Source organism: Capra hircus, chromosome 28, assembly GCF_001704415.2.
Source record: "Capra hircus breed San Clemente chromosome 28, ASM170441v1, whole genome shotgun sequence".
Taxonomy (NCBI): domain Eukaryota; kingdom Metazoa; phylum Chordata; class Mammalia; order Artiodactyla; family Bovidae; genus Capra; species Capra hircus.
The window spans coordinates 42,216,938-42,236,620 of record NC_030835.1 but is presented as its reverse complement, the minus strand read 5'-3'; the positions used below and the strand labels follow the sequence as shown (position 1 = coordinate 42,236,620).

Below are 19,683 nucleotides of genomic sequence, written 5' to 3'. Positions count from 1 at the left end.
AGGAATATAGGAAGAATCAAGAATATAATATTTATAAGGCTTTTATGGTCCTTGGGGAAAACGTGTTAAATATCCAGGAGTATTTATACATCCTATAAAAATAGAATATAATGTTTTAAAGATCAGAAAATCATCAATGTACTTGGTTTTGTAGCACAACGTTTTGATAAAGCAAATACCAAGTTGAACTGAAGTTGTATGTGTAGATAAAACTTTAAAGAATATCTAACTTTCTATTACAAAAAGCATAAAAATTGTAATGCCTTTATAAGTATACGACATTTTAACTAATAACTACTGTATTCACTGCCATTAAAAAACAGTAATAATATTATCCACAAAACAGCATGTTTAGCTAATTGCTTGTATATCACAACTGTGTGACTTATGATACAACATCATTTATTTTTCTGTGATGTTAAAACAATCCCGTTTAAACCAATGCCTGTTTTTCAAAATGCCTTCTACCTTTCTGCTGAGCAGGGAGGGAAGTGCAGCATCTTTACAGAATTTACCTTGAATAATAAATTGTTCCATGTTTTCTTTGAAAGGCTGGATGTGCTCTTTTGACGACACTTGGTAAACTTTCCCTGCTTCAACTTCACAGGCTGAAATTAGAGAGAAACAGTGTTCAGAATGTCACACTGCTAATGGTGCATTGAAAGAATTACAAATTGTTTTAGGAAATCCTGTTAACCGTGACAACTGACAAATGTCAGCATCCAATGCTGTCAAAAGAAGCCTAGCATCAAGGCTTCACTTTAGGGGATTATAAAAAGAAATAAAAAATATTATAGTTGATGTACAACATTATGTTAGTTTCAGGTATACAACAGTGATTCAACATTTAAATACATTATGGAATGAATGCAATGGTGAGTCTAGTAACTATCTGTGACCATACAAAGCTATTACAATATTGCTGAGTATATTCCTCATGCTGTATATTAAACCCCATTCAGTTCAGTTCAGTCGTTCAGTCGTGTCCAACTCTTTGTGACCCCATGAATCACAGCACACCAGGTCTCCCTGTCCATCACCAACTCCCAGGGTCTACTCAAACTCATGTCCATCGAGTCGGTGATGCCATCCATCCATCTCATCCTCTGTCGTCCCCTTCTCCTCCTGCTCCCAATCCCTCCAAGCATCAGGGTCTTTTCTAATGAGTTAACTCTTCACATGAGGTGGCCAAAGTATTGGAGTTTCAGCTTCAGCATCAGTCCTTCCAATGAATACTCAGGACTGATCTCCTTTAGGATGGACTGGTTGGACCTCCTTGCAGTCCAAGGGACCCACAAGAGTCTTCTCTAGCACCACAGTTCAAAAGCATCAATTCTTTGGCGCTCATCTTTCTTCACAGTCCAACTCTCACATCCATACATGACCACTGGAAAAACCATAGCCTTGACTAGATGGACCTTTGTTGGCAAAGTAAAGTCTCTGCCTTTTTTGTTTTTTAAATGGGTTCTTTTTTAAAAATATAAATGTATTTAATTGGAGGTTAATTACTTTACAATATTGTATTGGTTTTGCCATACATCAACATGAATCCGCCACAGGTATACGCATGTTCCCCATCCTGAACCCCCCTCCCTCCTCCCTCCCCGTACCATCCCTCGGGGTCGTCCCAGTGTACCAAACCCCAGCATCTAGTATCATGCATCAAACCTGGACTGGCGATTCGTTTCATATATGATATTATACATGTTTCAATGCCAAATCATCCCACCTTTTCCCTCTCCCACAGGGTCCAAAAGCCTGTTCTATACATCTGTGTCTATTTTGCTGTCTCGAATGTCTCTGCTTTTGAATATGCTATCTAGGTTGGTCATAACTCCTTCCAATGAGTAAGTGCCTTTTAATTTCATGGCTGTAGTCACCATCTGCAGTGGTTTTGGAGCCCCCCAAAATAACGTCTGACACTGTTTCCCCATCTATTTCCCATGAACAACAGACTGGTTCCAAACAGGAAAAGGAGTATGTCAAGGTTGTATATTGTCACTCTGCTTATTTAACTTATATGCAAAGTACATCAAGAGAAATGCTGAGCTGGAAGAAGCACAAGCTGGAATCAAGATAACCTCAGATATGCAGACGGCACCACCCTTATGGCAGAAAGTGAAGAGGAACTAAAAAGCCTCTTGATGAAAGTGAAAGAGGAGAGTGAAAAAGCTGGCTTAAACCTCAACATTAAACCCCATTTTATATTAAATACAAGATTATACCTCTTATCCACATTGCCTTTTTCAACCATCCCTGCACCCCTACCCCAGCAACCACAAGCTTATTCTCTGTATCAATGTATCTTTTCTGTTTTGTTTGATCATTTGTTTTGCTTTTGGGATTCCACACATAATTCACAGTCATACAACACTGTCTTTCTTGTCTGACATGTTCCACTTGGCATAACACCCTCCAGGTACATTTGTGCTGCTGCAAGTAGGGATCTTTCCTTTTTCCATGGCTGAATACCATTCCACTGTGCGTGTAGGTGAAAATGTGTGTGTGTGTATATGTATGTATGCATGCATGTATGTATGTATGTATGTATATATATATATATAAAACAGATATACACACATATGTATATGTAAAACATGTCTTCTTAATCCATTCATCTATTGGTGGATACTTAGGTTGCTTCCAAATCTTGGCTATTTACAAATTAGGCTTCAACAAACATAGGGGTGTATACATCATTTTCAATTAGCATTTTTACTGGTATAAATACCCAGAACTAGAATTCATAACTGGTTCCAAATAGGGAAAAGAGTACGTCAAGGCTATATGTTGTCACCCTGATTATTTAATTTATATGCAGAGTACATCATGAGAAACCCTGGGCTGGAGGAAGCACAACTTGGAATCAAGATCGCTGGAAGAAACATCAATAACCTCAGATATGCAGATGACACCACCCTTATGCCAGAAAGTGAAGAACTGAAAAGCCTCCTGATAAAAGTAAAAGAAGAGAATGAAAAGTTGGCTTTAAAACTCAACATCCAGAAAACTAAGATCATGGCATCTGGTCCCATCACTTTATGGCAAATAGATGGGGAAACACTGGAAACAGTGACAGACTTTATTTTTGGGGGGGCTCCAAAATCACTGCAGATGGTGACTACAGCCATGAAATTAAAAGATGCTTGCTCCTTGGAAGAAAAGTTATGACCAACCTGGACAGCATATTAAAAAGCAGAGACATTACTTTGCCAACAAAGGTCCATCTAGTCAAAGCTATGGTTTTTCCACTAGTCGTGTATGGATGTGAGAGTTGTACTATAAAGAAAGCTGAGTGCCGAAGAATTGATGCTTTTGAACTGTGGTGTTGGAGAAGACTCTTGAGAGTCCCTTGGACTACAAGGAGTTCCAATCATTAAATTCTAAAGGAAATCAGTCCGGAATATTCATTGGAAGTACTGATGCTGAAGCTGAAACTCCAATACTTTGGCCAGCTGATGCAAAAATCAACTCATTAGGAAAGACCCTGATGCTGGGAAAGATTGAAGGTAAGAGGAGAAGGGGAGGACAGAGGATGAGATGGTTGGATGGCATCATCGACTCAATGGACATGAGTTTGAGTAAACTCCAGCAGTTGGTGATGGACAGGGAGGCCTCCTGTGCTGCAATCCTTGGGGTCACAAAGAGTCAGACACGACTCAGCAACTGAACTGGACTGATGATATTTTTCTATTTTCAATTTCCTGAGGAATCGTCATACTGTTCTCTATAGTAGCTCCTTGAATTTACATGACCAGCAACAGTGAATGAGGGTTCCCTTTGCTCCACATTCTTCTCACCAATAGTTATTTCTTGTCTTTTTGATAATGGTCATTCTAAGGGAAGTTAGGTGACAGCACATTGGTTTTCTGTTTTCCTGATAATTAGTGATGTTGAGAACCTTTATCATGTGTTTCTTGGCTATCTTTTTGTCCTTTGGAGAAATGACTGTTCAGGTCCTCTGTAGTTTTAAATTGGATTGTTTGTTCTTTTTAATATTAGGTTGTAAGATTTCTTGATATAATTTGAATATTAAGCTTTTATCCAGTATATTATTCACAAAATATCTTCTCCCATACAGCAGGCTGCCTTTTCATTTTGATGGTTTCTTTGGCTGTACAAATGTTGTTTTGTTTGACATAGTCCCATTTATTTTTGCTTTTCTTACCCTTTCCTGAGGAAACATATCTAAAAAAATGTCCCTAGGACATAAAAGATGAAAAAGAATATACTGCCTATATTTTCCTGTCCGTATTTTGTGGTTTCAGGTCTTACATTTGACTCTTTTACCATTTTGCCTCTGAATATGTTGTAAGAAAATAGTCCAGTATCATTGTTTTGCATGTGGCTGTCCAGTTTCCCCAAAAGCATTTATTGAAGTGGCTGTCTTTCCCTCACCACATATTATTGATTTCTCTGACATATATTAATTGACCATGTAAGTGTGAATTTATTTCTGGACTTTCTGTTTTGTTCCAGTGATATATGAGTCTCTTTTCCTGCCAGTACCAATCATGTTTTGATTGCTGTATCTTTGTAGTGTAGCCTGAAGTCAGGGAATGTGATATCTTCAGCTTTTTCCTTTCTCAAGATTGCTTTGGCCTTGGGATCATTTGTGGTTCCATACAAATTTTAGAATTTATTCCAATTTTGTGAAAAATTCCACTGGTATTTTGTTAGCGACTATGTAGATTATCTTGGGAAGTATGGACATTTTACCAACATTAATTCTTCCAATCCATAGGCATGGTATGCCTTTCCATTTACTCGTCTTGTCCTCAACTTCCTTCATCAACATCTGAGAATTTCAGGTCTTTCCCTTCCTTGGTTAGATTTATTCCCAGGTATATTTTTCCTGATACAATTGTAAATGGATCGTTTTCTTAATTTTTCTTTCACATAATCATTATCAGGGTATGCAAATGCTGCAGATTTCTGTGTACATTAAGTCCCCTATATACAAACAAGCTCTAGTCTGAGAGCACGTTCATAAGTCCAATTTGGTCGTAAGTCTAACAAAGATGGTCTATGTACCCAACTAACAAAATCGGCTATTTACTGATGTTTTACACTTGTGTTCAGACATCCTGAGCTTGAAATAAAGAGACTCTACTATTGTACTCTTTACGACACTGTAAAGCACAGAAAAGCACAATCACTTGTAGAGAATGCACCTGAGTGACAATGTATGCCAGACACACGAACTAACTGATGTGACTGGATATGTGAACAATGTTGGCCTCATCGAAGGTCTGCAACCTGAAGGTTCATGTTAATATGCGGGGGACTACTCTATTAAATACTGTACCCTTTAACTTTACTAAATTCATTTATTAGTTCTGGTAGTTTTTTGGTGGTGTCTTTATTTTTTTTAATTTTTATTTTTACTTTATTTTACTTTACAATACTGTATTGATTTTGCCATACATTGACATGAATCCACCATGGGTGTACATGCGTTCCCAAACATGAACCCCCCTCCCACCTCCCTCCCCATAACATCTCTCTGGGTCATCCATATACTATCATGTAAGAATCGAATCGCCAGTCTATGTCCGATGCAGGATACAGCATGCTTGGGGCTGGTGCGTGGGGATGGCGGTGTCTTTAGAAATTTCTATATATAGTATCATGTCATCTGTAAACAGTGACAGTTTTACTTCTCCCATTCCAATCTGGATTCCTTTTCTTTCTTTTCCTTGTCTGATTGCTGTGGCTAGGACCTCCAAAACTATGGTGAATAAAAATGGCAAGATGGACATCCTTGCCTTGCTCCTGACCTTAAAGAAAATGCTTCTTGCTTTTTACCAGTGAGTATGATGTTTGCTGTGGGCTTATCCTACAGAGATTTTGTTATGTTGAGGTATATTCCCTCTATACCCACTTTGTGGAGAGTTCTTATTGTAAATAGAAGTCGAATTCTGTCAAAAGCTTTTCCTACATCTATTAAAATGATCATATGATTGTTATTCTTCAGTTTGTTAATTGAGGAGGATTTTCAGAGTCTACGTGCCAAGGCTTTCATCCTAGTCATTTTGAAAAGTAATCTCCAGGTACAAGACACAAAAAAGATTAAAACAGTGATTCTAATGTGCATTACTGTGTGAAGGAGGGAGGAGAAAGAAGGATGCTGACTGGGTTCATAGCTTTGGAGGCTTTGGGATGAAGCACACAGGAAGAAGAGTATTTTTCAGAGAAAAGGAAATTAATTTGCTTTGAACTCACTGAGTTTTAAGATGCCAGTGGAACATCCATGTGTAGCTGCCAGCAAGTGGCTGGGTGTATAAGTCTGCAGATCAGAGCAACACAGGAAAACTCTGAATAAGACTGCTTGAGAAAGCATGTCTAGTGAGAAGAAGAGCAAGCCGAGGTTGAACACCTGAGCAATGCCAACTGTAATGAAGAAGCAGAGGGAGAGAAGGCTATGAAGACAGAAGATTTAGAAGGAAATGTCAGATATTATAAGGAGAACCAGGAGTGAGTGGGACCAGTGAGTTCCAACGAGAGGAATTCTTAGTATTTTTGGTCACTCTCCATACACAAGTGACGAACTTCCATGGACAAATCAAGTGCGCAGGCTACAAAAATTTAAGAGGTAAAAGCAACAAAAAGGTGAAACGTAACAGCTGTAACTTCAAAAAGACAGTCAGCTTTTCTGTGCCTGAGGCTTTTTATCTGTAATACACAGTGATAGAACCTGCTTCTTGCGGTTGTTACAAGGAATGTCAGCTAATGCGTGCAGAGCACTTAGAACGGAGCCTGGTACATGTTAAGGCCCATGTAAGTTTCCACCACCATTACTGCTATTATCTTTAGTTTTATCAGCAACAGTAGCAGAGCAGGATGGCCTGGAGGCTAACAGCATGGGTTCTGGAGACTGGGTTTATAGCTTACTTACAAGCTGTGAGTCTTTGCCAGGCATGAACCCCCTGTGTGCCTCAGTTTCTTCATCTGTAACATGCGGTTAATAATAGTGTCTACTTTGCTGGGAAGATGAAAGGGTTTTACATAGGTAAAACATGCAGAAGACTACTGGCTACACAATAAGAGGATTATCAGGTTTGCTACAATTACCGCCACCACCAGAGGGACAGCTTCTAGCACACAACAAGAACACGGAACTCTCATCTCCTAAGCATTGCACTGACGCAATGCTTCAGATTGCGGGAATGACATGTATAGGGACAAACTCAGACATGTTGTCATTTCCCATACTATTACTGTATTCTTTGCTGGCCATCACTAACCCTGCTCTACCTCACACTGATGATCAACGGCCACAGGATGTGTGTGGATGTTGTGGGTGACACACCAGGGCTAGATGACCATCCAGTTCTCTGCCACCACCTGTGATACCACTCAAGGTATCTCTGTTCTCAGAGAGGAGGGGCCATAACTTCAGAGTCAGCAAAGGCACGAACCTCTGAGCAGTGTGAGCAAGCCTCCAAGTTGTTTTCTGGTGGGGAGGTGGTCTCAGCATAAACAGAGGAGCAAAAGAGACACAGATGTATAGAACAGTCTTTTGGACTCTGGGAGAGGGCGAGGGTGGGATGATTTGGGAGAATGGCATTGAAACATGTATATTATCATATGTGAAATGGATCACCAGTCCAGGTTCAATGCATGAGACAGGGTGCTTGGGGCTGGTGCACTGGGATGACCCAGAGGGATGGGAAAGGGAGGGAGGTGTGAGGGGGGTTCAGGATGGGGAACACATGTACACCTGTGACAGATTCATGTTAATGTATGGCAAAACCACTACAATATTGTAAAGTAATTAGCCTCAAAAAAATAAAAAGACATGATGAAGTCATGAAGATTAAGTGCCATGTAGGCATGCACAGTTCCAAGCTTAGGGCACACATTGGGACATTTCCAGTGATGCGGCTCAGTATTACTGAGGCCAGCCTTTCTACTGATTCATCTCTCATCTTGAGACAGCCCTTCATTTAATACTGACCTCTGCTTGCCTCTCAGTTCACACCCTCATCTTACTGTCATCTGGCACAAAAGGGAGGCTAATCTTAGGATAGTAAGTTTTGTTTCAAACACCAATTCTGATCACATAACAGGAGATAAGTAAAGCATCTACTCTCTCTTCAAAAAGATTCTGAAGAATCAAAACCTAACTCAATAAGGGAAGTTACCTTTTCTTTTCCTTTAAATTTAATTAATTTATTTTTGACCACACCAGCACACGTGGGATCTTAGTGCCCAGACCAGGAACAGAACTTAAGCCCCCTGCACTGGAAGCTCAGAATTTTAACCACTGGATCTCCAAGGAAGCCCCTACCTTTTCTTTTCTTTCTCTTCATTTTTACTAAACAGAAGTTCCTTTTAAAATTTTTATTTATTTACTATTTTATTTTGGCTTCACTGGGTATTCATTGCTGCACTTGGGCTTTCTCTAGTTGCAGCAAGCAGGGGCTGCTCTTCGTCGCAGTGCACAGATTTCACATTTCAGTGGCTTCTCTTGTTCCAGAGCACAGGCTCTAGGCACACAGCCTTCAGTAGTTGTGGCTCATGGCCTTAGTTGCTCCTCAGCGGGTGGGATTTCCCTGGACCAGCGATCAAACCTGCGTCCCCTGCGCTGGCAGGTGGATTCTTAATCACTGGACCACAAAAGGAAGTCCCCTACCTTTTCTTTATTGAAGTATAATTGATGTACAAATTATGTAAGTTCCAGGTATACAATATAGCAACAAACAATTTTAAAAGTTATACTCCATTTATAGTTATTTTAAAATATTGGCTGTATTCTCTGTCTTGTAAAACACATCCTTGTAGTGTATTCTATACATGACAGTTTGTACCTGCCACTCCTCATTCCCCATATCATCCCTTTCCCTTCCCTCACCCAACTATTAGCTGCTAGTCTGTTCTCTGTAACTGTGAGTCTGCTTTTTTTCTTTCTTTACTAAATCTACTACTTTGCAATATTTTATAGTTTCCATGTATGAGTGATATCACACAGTATTTGTCTATTTTTTTTCACTCTGCACAGTACCTTCTAATTCTATCCATGCTGCTGTAAGTGGCAAAATTTCATCCCTTTTTATGGCTGAGCAGTGTTCCATTGTGTACGTGTTTGTAAATGTGTGCGTGTGTATGTGTATACATCTTTTTTATCCATTCATCTGCTGATGGACATTTAGGTTGCTTCCATATCTTGATAACTGTGAATAATGTTGCTACAGATATAGGGATGTATGTATCTTTTTAAAATTTTATTTGTGTGTGTTTTTTTTCTTTTTTTTTATTTATTATAATCATTTTTAAAAATTTTTATTTTTACTTTATTTTACTTTACAATACTATATTGGTTTTGCCATACATTGACATGAATCCACCACGGTGTACATGCATTCCCAAGCATGAACCCCCCTCCCACCTCCCTCCCCATAACATCTCTCTGGGTCATCACCATGCACCAGCCCCAAGCATGCTGTATCCTGCGTCAGACATAGACTGGCGATTCTTACATGATAGTATAACATATACCCAGGAGTGGAATTGCTGGTTCACATGGTAGTTCTATGTTTAGTTTTTTGTAACTCTTCCATAGTGTTTTCCACAGAGACTGCACCAATCTACATTCCCAACGACAGTGCACAAGGGTTCCCTTTTCTCCATATCCTTACCAACATTCGTTATTTGTGTTTTTTGATGATAGCCATTCTGAAAAGTGTGAGGTGATATCACATTGTGGTTCTGATTTGCATTTCGTGAGCAGTCAAGAGTCTTCTCCAGTACCACAATTTGAAAGCATCAGCTCTTCAGCACTCAGCCTTCTTTATGGTCCATCTCTCACATCTGTACATGACTACTGGAAAAACCATTACTTTGACTATATGGTCCTTTGTTGGCAAAATGATGTTTCTGCTTTTCAAAATGCTATCTAGGTTTCTCAAAGTTTTCCTACATTTCTCAAAGTTTGCTGTGAAGGAGCAACTATATTTTAATTTCATGGCTGCAGTCACCATCCACAGTGGTTTTGGAGCCCCCCAAAATAAAATCTGGCACTGTTTCCACTTTTTCCCCTTCAGTTTTCCATGAAGTGATGGGACTGGAAGCCAAGATCTTAGTTTTTTGAATGTTGAGTTTTAAGCCAGCTTTCCTCTTTCACCCTCATCAAGAAGCTCTATAGTTCCTCTTCATTTTCTGCCATTAGAATGGTATCATCTGCATATCTGAGGTGGCTGATATTGCTCCTGGCAATCTTGATTCCAGCCTGTGCTTCATCCAGGCTTGAGCTTCATCCAGCCTGGCATTTTGCATAATATACTCTGCATATAAGTTAAATAAGTAGAGTGACAATATACAACCCTGTCCTACTCCTTTCCCAATGTGGAGCCAGTCAATTGTTCCATGTACTGTTCTAACTGTTACTCCTTTGATGCACATACAGGTTTCTCAGAAGACAGGTAAGGTGGTCTAGTATTCCCATCTCTTTAAGAATTTCCCAGTTAGTTGCGAAATACACAAAGGCTTTTGTGTAGTCAGTGAAGTGGAAGTAGATGTTTTTCTGGAACTCCCTTGCTTTCTCCACAATGCAGCGAATGTCGGTCATTTGATCTCCGGTTCCTCTGCCTCTTCAAAACCCAGCTTGTACATCTGGAAGTTCTCAGTTCATGTACTGCTGAAGCCTAGCTTGAAGGATTTTGAGCATAACCTTGCTAGCATGTGAAATGAGTGCAACTGCAGGGTAGTTTGAACATTCTTAGTATTGCCCTTCTTTGGGATTGGAATGAAAACTGACTTTTTACAGTCCCATGGCCACTGCTGAAATTTCCAGATTTGCTAACTTAAAAGTATTAGACAGACTTTTGTCAACAAAGAAATGTCTCAGCTTTTTAATATGCTGTCTAGGTTTGTCATAGCTTTTCTTCCAAGGAGTAAGTGTTTTTTAATTTCATGGCTGCAGTCACCATCTGAGGTGATTCTGGAGCCAAAGAAAATAAAGTCTGTCACTGCTTCCATTGTTTCCTCATCTATTTGCCATTAAGTGATGGGACCAGATGCCATAATCTTATTTTTTTGAATCTTGAGTTTTAAGCCAGTTTTTTCACTCTCCTCTTTCACCTTTATCAAGAGGTTCTTTAGTTCTTCTCTTTCTGCCATAAGAGGGGTGTCATCTGCATATCTGAGGTTACTGATATTTCTTCAGGCAATCTTGATTCCAGCTTGTGCTTCATCCAGCCTGGCATGTCGCATGATGTACTCTGCATGTAAGTTAAATAAACAGGGTGACAATATACAGCCTTGACATACTCCTTTCCCAGTTTGGAACAAGTCTGTTGTCCCATATCTGTTCTAACTGTTGCTTCTTGACCTGCATACAGATTTCTCAGGAGGCAGGTAAGGTGGTCTGATAGTCCCATCTGTTTTAAGAGTTTTCCAGTTTGTTGTGATCCACACAGTCAAAGGCTTTAGCATAGTCAATAAAGTAGAAGTAGATGTTTTCCTGAAATTCTCTTACTTTTTCTATGATCCAATGGATGCTGGCAATTTGATCTCTGGTTCCTCTGCCTTTTCTAAACCCAGGTTGAACATCTGGAAGCTCTTGGTCCACATACTGTTGAAGCCTGGCTTGGAGAATTTTGAGTATTAATTTACTAACATGTGAAATGAGTTCAACAGTTCAACTGTTTGAACATTCTTCAGCATTGTACTTCTTTGGGACTGGAATGAAAACTGGCCTTTTCTAGTCCTGTGGTCACTGCTAAGTTTTCCATATTTGCTGGCATATTGAGTGCAACACTTTCACAGCATCATATTTTACAATTTGAATTAGCTCAACTGGAATTCCATCACCTCCACTAGCTTTGTTAGTAGTGATACTTCCTCAGGCCTCCTTGGCTTTGCATTCCAAGATGTCTGGCTCTAAATTAGTGATCACACCATCGTGGTTATCTGGGTCATTAAGACCTTTTTGGTATAGTTCTTATGTGTATTCTACCCACCTCTTCTTAATATCTTCCACTTCTGTTAGGTCCATACAGTTTCTGTCCCTCATTGAGCCCATCTTTGCATGAAATATTCCCTCGGTATCTCTAATTTTCTTGATGAGATCTCTAGTCTTTCCCATTCTATTGTTTTCCTCTATTTCTATGCATTGATGACTAAGAAGGTTTTCTTATCTCTCATTGCTATTCTTTGGAACACTGTATTCAGATGGGTATATCTTTGCTTTTCTTCTTTGCCTTTAGCCTCTCTTTTTTTTCTTGGCTATTTGTAAGGCCTCCTCAAAAAGCCATTTTGCCTTTTTGCATTTCTTTTTCTTAGGAATGGTCTTGATCACTGTCTCCAGTAAAATGTCATGAAATGAAGTGAGCTCGCTCAGTCATGTCTGACTCTTTGCGACCCCATGACTGTAGCCCACCAGGCTCTTCCATCCATGGAATTCTCCAGGCAAGAATACTGGAGTGGGTTGCCATTTCCTTCTCCAGGGGAACTTCCCGACCCAGGGATTGAACCTAGGTCTCCCACACTGTGGGCAGGCGCTTTACCCTCTGAACCACTGGGGAAAACTCTGTCCAATAGTTCTTCAGGCACTCTGTCAAGTCAAATCCCTTGAATCTGTTTGTCACTTCCACTGTATAATCATAAGGGATGTGATTTAGGTCAAACCTGAATGGCCTAGAGGTTTTCCCTACTTTCTTGAATTTAAGTCTGAATTTTTCAATAAGCTGTTCATGATCTGAGCCACTATCAGCTCCTGGTCTTTTTTTTTTTTTTTTTGCTGCTTGTATAGAGCTTCACCATATTCAACTGCAAAGAGTATAATCAATCCATGAGTACCCATATTTGATATTCTCAGGGGAGCACCTAAGGGGCAGGATTTCACTAATCCTTGACAGTGATGCTTGTATCTTTGGTACTCACGGCACCTAGCAAAGGCCTATCATGCCTAAGGCATACAATAAATATTAATGGCACCCCACTCCAGTACTCTTGCCTGGAAAATCCCATGGACGGAGGAGCCTGGTAGGCTACAGTCCATGGAGTCGCTAAGAGTTGGACATGACTGAGCAATTTCACTTTCACTTTTCAGTTTCATGCATAGGAGAAGGAAATGGCAACTCACTCCAGTGTTCTTGCCTGGAGAATCCCAGGGATGGGGGAGCCTGATGGCTGCTGTCTATGGGGTTGCACAGAGTTGGACACGACTGAAGCGACTTAGCAGCACTAGCACCAGCAAGCAAACTATACGAGCTACCACACGCCCAAGGTCAGGGAATGCAGCAGAGAGGAGCAACCCCACATCGAAGGAGCGGTGGCTGTGTGGGTGCAGAAGGGCTGAGAGGAGCTACTCCACGTTCAAGGTAAGGAGGGGCGGCCATGAGGAGATACCCTCATCCAAGGTAAGGAGCAGCAGCTGTGCTTTGCTGGAGCAGCTGTGAAGAGATACCCCATGTCCAAGGTAAGAGAAGCCCAAGTAAGATGATAGATGTTGCGAGAGGGCATGAGAGGGCATCAGAGGGCAGACACACTGAAACCATAATCACAGAAAACTAGCCAATCTGATCACATGGACCACAGCCTAGTCTAACTCAATGAAACTAAGCCATCCCATGTCAGGCCACCCAAGATGCGAGGGTCATGGTGGAGAGGTCTGACAGAATGTGGTCCACTGGAGAAGGGAATGGCAAACCACTTCAGTATTCTTGCCTTGAGAACCCCATGAACAGTATGAAAAGACAAAAGGTAGGACACTGAAAGAGGAACTCCCCAGGTCGGTAGGTGCCCAATATGCTACTGGAGATCAGTGGAGAAATAACTCCAGAAAGAATGAAAGGATGGAACCAAAGCAAAAACAACACCCAGTTGTGGAAGGGACTGGTGATAGAAGCAAGATTGATTCAATGCTGTAAAGAGCAGTACTGCATAGGAACCTGGAATGTCAGGTCCATGAATCAAGGCAAATTGGAAGTGGTCAAACAGGAGATGGCAAGAGTGAACATCGACATTCTAGGAATCAGTGAACTAAAATGGACTGGAATGGGTGAATTTCACTCAGACGACCATTATGTCTACTGCTGTGGGCAGGAATCCCTTAGAAGAAATAGAATGGCCATCATGGTCAACAAAAGAGTCTGAAATGCAGTACTTGGATGCAATCTTAAAAACGACAGAATGGTCTCTGCTTGTTTCCAAGGCAAACCATTCAATATCATATTAATCCAAGCCTATGCCCCAACCAGTAACGCTGAAGAAGCTAAAGTTGAATGGTTCTATGAAGACCTACAAGATCTTTTATAACTAACACCCCAAAAAGATGTCCTTTTCATTATAGGGGACTGGAATGCAAAAGTAGGAAGTCAAGAAACACCTGGGGTAACAGGCAAATTTGGCCTTGGAGTTCCGAATGAAGCAGAGCAAAGGCTAATAGAGTTTTGCCAAGAGAACGCACTGGTCATAGCAAACACCCTCTTCCAACAACACAAGAGAAGACTCTACACATGGACATCACCTGATGGTCACCACCGAAATCAATTGATTATATTCTTTGCAGCCAAAGACGGAGAAGCTCTATAGAGTCAGCAAAAAGAAGACCGGGAGCGGACTGTGGCTCAGATCATGAACTCCTTATTGCCAAATTCAGACTTAAATTGAAGAAAGTGAGGAAAACCACTAGACCATTCAGGTAGGACCTAAATCAAATCTGTTATTATTATACAGTGGAAGTGAGAAATAGATTTAAGGGCCTAGATCTGATAGATAGAGTGCCTGATGAACTATGGATGGAGGTTCGTGACATCGTACAGGAGACAGGGATCAAGACCATCCCCATGGAAAACAAATGCAAAAAAGCAAAATGGCTGTCTGGGGAGGCCTTACAAATAGCTGTGAAAAGAAGAGAAGGGAAAAGCAAAGGAAAAAAGGAAAGATATAACCATCTGAATGCAGAGTTCCAAACAATAGCAAGGAGAGATAAAAACGCCTTCTTCAGCGATCAATGCAAAGAAATAGAGGAAAAGAACAGAATGGGAAAGACTAGAGATCTCTTCAAGAAAATTAGAGATACCAACGGAACATTTCATGCAAAGATGGGCTCAATAAAGGACAGAAATGGTATGGACCTAACAGAAGCAGAAGATATTAAGAAGAGGTGGCAAGAATACAGAAGAACTGTACAAAAAAGATCTTCAAGACCTAGATAATCACGATGGTGTGGTCACTCACCTAGAGCCAGACATCCTGGAATGTGAAGTCAAGTGGGCCTTAGAAAGCATCACTACAAACAAAGCTAGTGGAGATGATGGAATTCCACCTGAGCTATTTCAAATCCTGAAGTGAAAGTGCTGCACTCAATATGCCAGCAAGTTTGGAAAACTCAGCAGTGACCACAGGACTGGAAAAGGTCAGTTTTCATTCCAATCCCAAAGAACGGCAATGCCAAAGAATGCTCAAACTACCACACAACTGGACTCATCTCACACGCTAGAAAAGTAATGCTCAAAATTCTCCAAGCCAGGCTTCGGCAATATGTGAACCGTGAACTTTCAGACGTTCAAGCTGACTTTAGAAAAGGCAGAGGAACCAGAGATCAAATTGCCAACATCTGCTGGATCATCGAAAAAGCAAGATAGTTCCAGAAAAACATCTATTTCTGCTTTATTGACTATGCCAAAGCCTTACACTGTGTGGATCACAATAAATTGTGGAAGATTCTGAAAGAGATGTGATTACCAGACCACCTGACCTGCCTCTTGAGAAACCTATATGCAGGTCAGGAAGCAACAGTTAGAACTGGACATGGAACAGACTGGTCCCAAATAGGAATAGGAGTACGGCAAGGCTGTATGTTGTCACCCTGCTTATTTAACGTACATGCAGAGTACACCATGAGAAATGCTGGGCTGGAAGAAGCACAAGCTGGAATCAAGATTGCCGGGAGAAATCTCAGTAACCTCAGACATGCAGATGACACGACCCTTCTGGCAGAAAGTGAAGAGGAAATAAAAAGCCTCTTGATGAAAGTGAAAGAGGGAGTGAAACAGTTGGCTTAACGCTCAACATTCAGAAAACTAAGATCATGGCATCCGGTCCCATCACGCCATGGGAAATAGATGGGGAAACAGTGGGAATAGTGTCAGACTTTATTTTTTTGTGCTCCAAAATCATTGCAGATGGTGAAAGCAGCCATGAAATTAAAAGACACTTACTCCTTGGAAGGAAAGTTATGACCCACTTAGATAGCATATTGAAAAGCAGAGCTATTACCTTGCCAACAAAGGTGCGTCTAGTCAAGGCTATGGTTTTTCCAGTGGTCATGTATAGATGTGAGAGTTGGACTGTGAAGAAAGCTTAGCACTGAAGAATTGATGCCTTTGAACTGTGGTGTTGGAGAAGACTCCTGAGAGTCCCTTGGACTGCAAGGAGATCCAACCAGTCCATTCTAAAGGATATCAGTTCTGGGTGTTCATTGGAAGGACAGATTATGAGGCTGAAACTCTAATACTTTGGCCACCTCATGCAAAGAGTTGACTCATTGGAAAAGACCCCGATGCTTGGAGGGCTTGGGGGCAGAAGGAGAAGGCGAGGATAGAGGATGTGATGGATGGATGGTATCACTGACTCGACGGACGTGAGTTTGAGTGAACTCTTGGGAGTTGGTGATGGACAGGGAGGCCAGGTGTGCTGTGATTCCTGGGGTCACAAAGAGTGGGACACGACTGAGCGACTGAACTGAACTGAAGCAAACTATATAATGTTACTATGGTGATATAAATCTATATAAAATCATCTATGACCAGAATATAGCAACTCTATAAATTTGATTATAGATCACTAGGATAGAATCTCTTTAAAATGTTGCACCATCTTTTTGGCTTCTGGGGTAAATGAGCCTCTTCTCATCCAGTGATACAACATGCAGTGAAAGCCTCACGTAAGCGTCCTCCCTGACTGGGCTTAAATAGTGAGAAAGAGGCTTAAATTGGAAGCTGTGGTATTCTGAACTCCTTGAATGAAGAAACTTCATGGAAAGGAGATAAAGCAGGTGAGTGAAATAGGTGAAAGGGATTGAAGAGACACAAACTGCCAGTTACAAAATAAATAAGCCACAGGGATGCAAGGTACAGCATGGGGAATATAACACTGTAATAACGCTGGCGCATAATGTATGAAAATGCTGTTGTTCAGTGCAGTACGCCAGGCTTCCCCAACCCTCACTATCTCCTAGAGTTTGCCCAAGTTCATGTCCATTGAATCCGTGATGCCATCCAACCATCTCATCCATCACTCCTTTCTCCTGCCCTCAATCTTTCCCACCCTCAAGGTCTCTTCCAATGAACTGGCTCTTCACATCAGGTGGCCAAAGTATTGGAGCTTCAGTATCAGTCCTTCCAATGAGTATTCAGGGTTGATTTCCTTTAGGTTTGACTGGTTTGATTTCCTTGCTGCCTAAGAGACTCTTAAAAGTCTTCTCCACCACTGCAATTTGAAAACATCAATTCTTCGGCACTCAGCTTTCTTTATGGTCCAGCTCTCACGTCCATACATGATCACTGGAAAGACCATAGCTTTGACTATACAGACCTTTGTCATTATTAAGTTGTACGCCTGAAACTAATAATAATATTATAAGCCAACTGTACCTCATTTGTAAAGGTAGGACAGACGAAAGGAGTTTTATTTACAAAAAATAAAAATTGTAAACTATTTGCTTTTGTGCATTACTTTAAATTTACCATTCTGAAGAATTTCAAAGTCTCTTCAAAATGATCTAATGCTTCTCAACTAGAGAACTCTTAAGAGTCAGTTGGACACCAAGGAGATTAAACCAGTCAGTTTAAGGAAATCAATCCTGAATATTCACTGGAAGGACTAATGCTCAAGCTGAAGCTCCAGTACTTTGGGCACCTGATGTGAAGAGCCGACTCACTGGAGAAGACCCTGATGCTGGGAAGACTGAGGGCAGGAGGAGAAGGGGTGACAGAGAGGACATGGCTGGATGGCATTGCCACCTCAATGGACATGCGGGCCTGTGTGCTGAGTTGCTTCAGTGGTGTCTGACTCTTTGAGACCCTACGAACTGTACCCAGCCAGTCTCCTCTGTCCATGGGGGTTCTCCAGGCAAGAATACTGGAGCGGACTGCCACGCTCTTCTCCAGGTGGTCTTCCCAGCCCAGGGATAGAGCCTGCATCTGTCTCCTGCGTTGTCAGGTGGGCTCTTACCACTAGTGCCACTTGGGAAGCCCCAGCGGACATGAGTGTGGGCAAACTCTGAGAGACAGTAAAGGACAGGAAAGCCTGGTATGCTGCAGTCCGCGGAGTCACAAAGACTTAGCAACTGACCAATAACAGTAGAGCATTACACACACATTTTTTTTTTTTTTTTTACCAAATACATGAAAAAATGTTTTCTTCCCAGGAAAGTTCACATGCCACAAAATCTTAGGCAAGTATGCCAAGGGCGGGTAGGGAGGAAATATGTGTCTTTTAACAAGATATGATAAACGTACAAATATTCTTGAACATAAAGTGAAAGTAAGACAATAAAATTTGTCCCTGATGAAAGAGGCTGCTATTCAAATAACCAAGATGTGATTAAATAACTAGATATCTAATACACTAATACACATAGAAATCTATGTGTATTTTTAATACACATATATTTCTAATACACATTTCTTTTTTAAAAAACAAAAAATAAGATTATTTGTAAAAATTTTTATTTTGCCACCTATGAAATGTTTATTTACATTGATGTTTACTTTCGTTAGAAACACTGAAAAATCTATTCTCTCATTAAAGAAGCATAAATAACAACTGAGTTTCCTTAACATTGTAAGTTACCTCTCAGGTCTTTCTTGAGTTTTCTGAGGTCTTTTTGAAAATCTTCAAACTTCATCTGCGAGGCCTGAAAAAGGTCCTGGGGTTCGGGCAGTGGAAACACACACTGTTCTTTCCCAGCGTCCTGGTCAGCATGAAGCACAGAATATTTAAATAAATGAGGACAGAAGAGCAGCAGCAATGACAAACAACATGAAACACGACCACATCGCTCAACAACAGGGAGTAACAAAGTGCGACTGCGAACATCACCTCACCTCATCAAAATTGCGCAGATAATATGACACGATGTACGACAACAGGCTTCTGCTATTGTCCTAGGCAGAGAGACCGAAGTGAGTAGGAACACATCTTTAAAACGACTAAATACACGGCATTAAATAAGGTTCATCCCGTTAAACCCACACATGTAGATGAGAACGTTTAGGATGAAAGGAGACGTTCTCTGTTTCATGTTACTTTAGTTTAATGGCCCAGATGGTCTTGTCCTCCCCGCCTCTGTTCCCACCTGAGCCCCAGGTGGAAGCACAACTGTTTCGAGGGTTGTCTCAGTTGTACACACCTTCCTGCTTTCACTTTCCTCAACCAGAAAATTAATTCATTAATTTTATTTCTTATTATTAACAGGTATAACTACAGGTATTACTACTATCTAAACAGAAATGACTAAATGACACCAGCATTTCTGTATGGCTGAACCAATAGGGACCACTCCAACAGGAAGCTTGACTGAGGCTTATTACTAAGTAGATTAATAAAATTTAAAAGTTAAGTATAATCTCAAGTAAGCTGGAGCTTTAAAAATGCAAATATAAATTATGTCAGCAACTGAGATTCAAGAATTAGTATCTGTGCAGCTATAAAAATGCAATGTATGTAGTT

General features: G+C 40.8%; 1 protein-coding gene across 1 annotated transcript in view; it reads right to left on the bottom strand.

Annotated features, from left to right (window-relative positions):
- Positions 1–19,683, bottom strand: part of FMN2 (formin 2) — a 368,530-nt gene that overhangs the window by 83,417 nt on the left and 265,430 nt on the right. The window contains exons 13-15 of the mRNA XM_018042550.1: positions 19,059–19,118; positions 18,805–18,925; positions 516–608 (exon numbers count right to left, since the gene is read on the bottom strand). Of these exons, the coding sequence (XP_017898039.1) occupies positions 516–608; positions 18,805–18,925; positions 19,059–19,118 (274 nt within the window). The remainder of the gene's footprint in view (positions 1–515; positions 609–18,804; positions 18,926–19,058; positions 19,119–19,683) is intronic.